Here is a 1,534-nt window from a genome sequence, read left to right on the forward strand (position 1 = left end):
GATATTGCGGATGTGCTAGCGACCATCTAGCAACCCATGTCCTCAGCTCTATACCCAAAATCCTGGTGACAGGTTCCCTTTAAGCTGATAAAAAAAAAAAAAAAACTGGTGAGAATACATATAAATGTGTTGGCCCTGATGTACTCTTACCACGCCCCTTTTTTTTCATCTCTTTGGAAAAGTGGTGGGACTTAAAAAAGTCACAAATTTTGCTACAAATATTTTGTGTAACAAAATTTACTACTTCATTTTGCCACTATTGTGGTGTAAAAGCAACAATAAATATTCCCCAAAATCCTTAAGTATGTATTTTTTTTATTTTCCCATCTTTTCCAAACACAAATTCAGATATTTAATGCCAGAAGACTGAATCTCTTTGTTCCTTAGACTGTATATAACGGGGTTTAGAAGGGGGGTCAGGACAATGTAGACAAGAGAAATAAACTTGTTAGCAGTCGATGAGTGTCCTCTGTAAGGGACCAGGTATATTATCAGCATGGAGCCATAATAGATAGATACAACCACCAAGTGAGAGGCACAAGTGGAGAAAGTCTTTTGTCGGCCTGAGTTGGAAGAAATTCCAAAAATAGTCATAAAAATACGGACATATGATATGATTATAAGCACAAAAGGCAACAGAACTATAGGAATAGTGATGGCTCCCACATTAAGACTCACAGCAGTTGTGTCTGAGCAAGAAAGGTCTAAAAGAGGGGCAGCATCACAAAAGAAATGGTTAATAACATTTGGCCCACAGAAGTCTAAGTTACATAATAAGACTAGTGTTATAAGTACTAACATAAAGCTGGGCACCCAGGATAAGATGATCAGGCTGTATCTAAGCTTGACACCCATCATTGAGATATAATGTAGAGGTTTACAGATGGCCAAGTACCGGTCATAGGACATGGCCGAGAGCAAAAAACATTCAACACTGGCTGATACCCCATAAAGGTAAAATTGGGCTAAACACCCAACATAAGGGACTGTGCTCCCTCCTCTTATAATAACATCCAGCATCTTAGGAACAATATTTGTCACAAGTACAATGTCTGTCAGCGCCAAATGTCCAAGGAAGAAGTACATTGGAGAACGGAGACGTTGGCTTGTGGACACCAATAAAATGATCAAGACATTTTCACATACAGTCATTGAATACATGAGGAGAAGAATGGAGAAGAAAGGCATCTTGAAATTATTCAGAGACAGTATTCCCACTATAAGAAACTCAGTAACCGTGGTAGAGTTGACTTCATGCATCTCCAAATGTTTTAGTTTTTTTTAGAAACTGTGTGATAGATCTCAGATGGTTTGTGGAGAAAATTTTGCATTGATAATTTTTGTTTATTTGTATTTATCTTTATGCAGTGTCAATGTTGTCTCCACCAGCTTCCACGGCAGAATTGGTTATCAGCATCTCAAGATAAGATCCAGTAGATATTTTCTGATATATAGCATACACTGGCTTCTTCTGAAAATAAAAAAGACTTAGAAAATCACATCCTGTATATAGGTAAAGCTGGAACCTCTAGGG

General features: G+C 37.7%; 1 protein-coding gene across 1 annotated transcript; it reads right to left on the minus strand.

Moving 5' to 3' along the window:
- Nucleotides 1-315: 315 nt before the first annotated feature.
- Nucleotides 316-1,242, minus strand: LOC120990367 (olfactory receptor 1468-like). The gene has a single exon (XM_040419135.1). It carries the CDS (start codon nt 1,186-1,188, stop codon nt 316-318), a length of 873 nt encoding a protein of 290 aa, XP_040275069.1. The 5' UTR covers nt 1,189-1,242.
- Nucleotides 1,243-1,534: the final 292 nt, after the last annotated feature.

The sequence above is a fragment of the Bufo bufo genome, chromosome 1 (assembly GCF_905171765.1).
Source record: "Bufo bufo chromosome 1, aBufBuf1.1, whole genome shotgun sequence".
Taxonomy (NCBI): domain Eukaryota; kingdom Metazoa; phylum Chordata; class Amphibia; order Anura; family Bufonidae; genus Bufo; species Bufo bufo.

Excerpts from the sequence above, each read along its gene's own strand:
- LOC120990367 (XM_040419135.1), bottom strand. The coding sequence starts at position 1,188 with ATGCCTTTCTTCTCCATTCTTCTCCTCATGTATTCAATGACTGTATGT.